The sequence below is a fragment of the Etheostoma spectabile genome, unplaced genomic scaffold (genome assembly GCF_008692095.1).
Source record: "Etheostoma spectabile isolate EspeVRDwgs_2016 unplaced genomic scaffold, UIUC_Espe_1.0 scaffold406, whole genome shotgun sequence".
NCBI classification, from domain to species: Eukaryota; Metazoa; Chordata; class Actinopteri; order Perciformes; family Percidae; genus Etheostoma; species Etheostoma spectabile.
In genome coordinates, this window is record NW_022605605.1 from 322,173 (window position 1) to 322,964 (window position 792).

Sequence of the window (792 nt, forward strand, 5' to 3'; positions counted from 1 at the left end):
ATGGAGGAAGATTGGGAACTCTTGTCATTTGAAAGCTTGCTGAGCAAAAATTATAATTCATATCGCAAGAATGAGCATTCTTTCATTGGCTGAAACTAGACAAGAATATCTACGTTTTGTTAGAATTGTTGGTGTGGGAACAAGTTATAGAGAGAGAACCAAGATGATTTTTTTGACTCTCTCCACTCTAGTGACATCACTCCTCACTCTACTTCACGCAATACACACTCATTATAAATGCAGAAAAACTTAAACTGCTTTTTCACAAATACTGTAAAACGTATCAATCTGAAAAGATAAAGCCGGATAGTTGAATATTTTGTGAACGTTTTAAAGTTTGAACCACGTCTGTAGGTGAAACTATGAAGAGGCTGAAACTTTCAAATCAGAAGAAGATTTGAAGGATTTAAAGCTTGCTCTTATTGACTTTACTGTTAAAATAAAATGTTTAAAAGCTTAATATTTGAAAAAGTATAAATAGCAGAAAAATAGTTGAAGAAGTTCCATCATCTGCTGAAAGAGCTGAAGATTGTAAAAGTTGAACGGTTTAAATAGCTGAAAGTATGCAGAAGTTAGAGAGAGCCAAAAAACGTACGGAATAATAATATTAATAATAATAATAATTTATTAATAATAGTACCTCCTCTGTAGAGTTCAGTGTGCAGGAAGGCGAGTCCTCTGGTCACACCGTGAGTCATCCTGCAGCAGGTAGACCAGTCCACCGTGTGGTGAGACAGGTAGTGGGACAGACAGCCCTGAGACAGAGAGACAGACAGAGAGACAGAGAGAGAG

At 36.4% G+C, this 792-nt stretch overlaps 1 protein-coding gene across 1 annotated transcript in view; it reads right to left on the reverse strand.

Annotated features, from left to right (window-relative positions):
- LOC116686627 (bone morphogenetic protein receptor type-2) overlaps window positions 1-792 on the reverse strand; it is a 23,249-nt gene that overhangs the window by 8,654 nt on the left and 13,803 nt on the right. Inside the window, exon 8 of the mRNA XM_032511648.1 lies at window positions 641-755. Within this exon, the coding sequence (XP_032367539.1) occupies window positions 641-755 (115 nt within the window). The remainder of the gene's footprint in view (window positions 1-640; window positions 756-792) is intronic.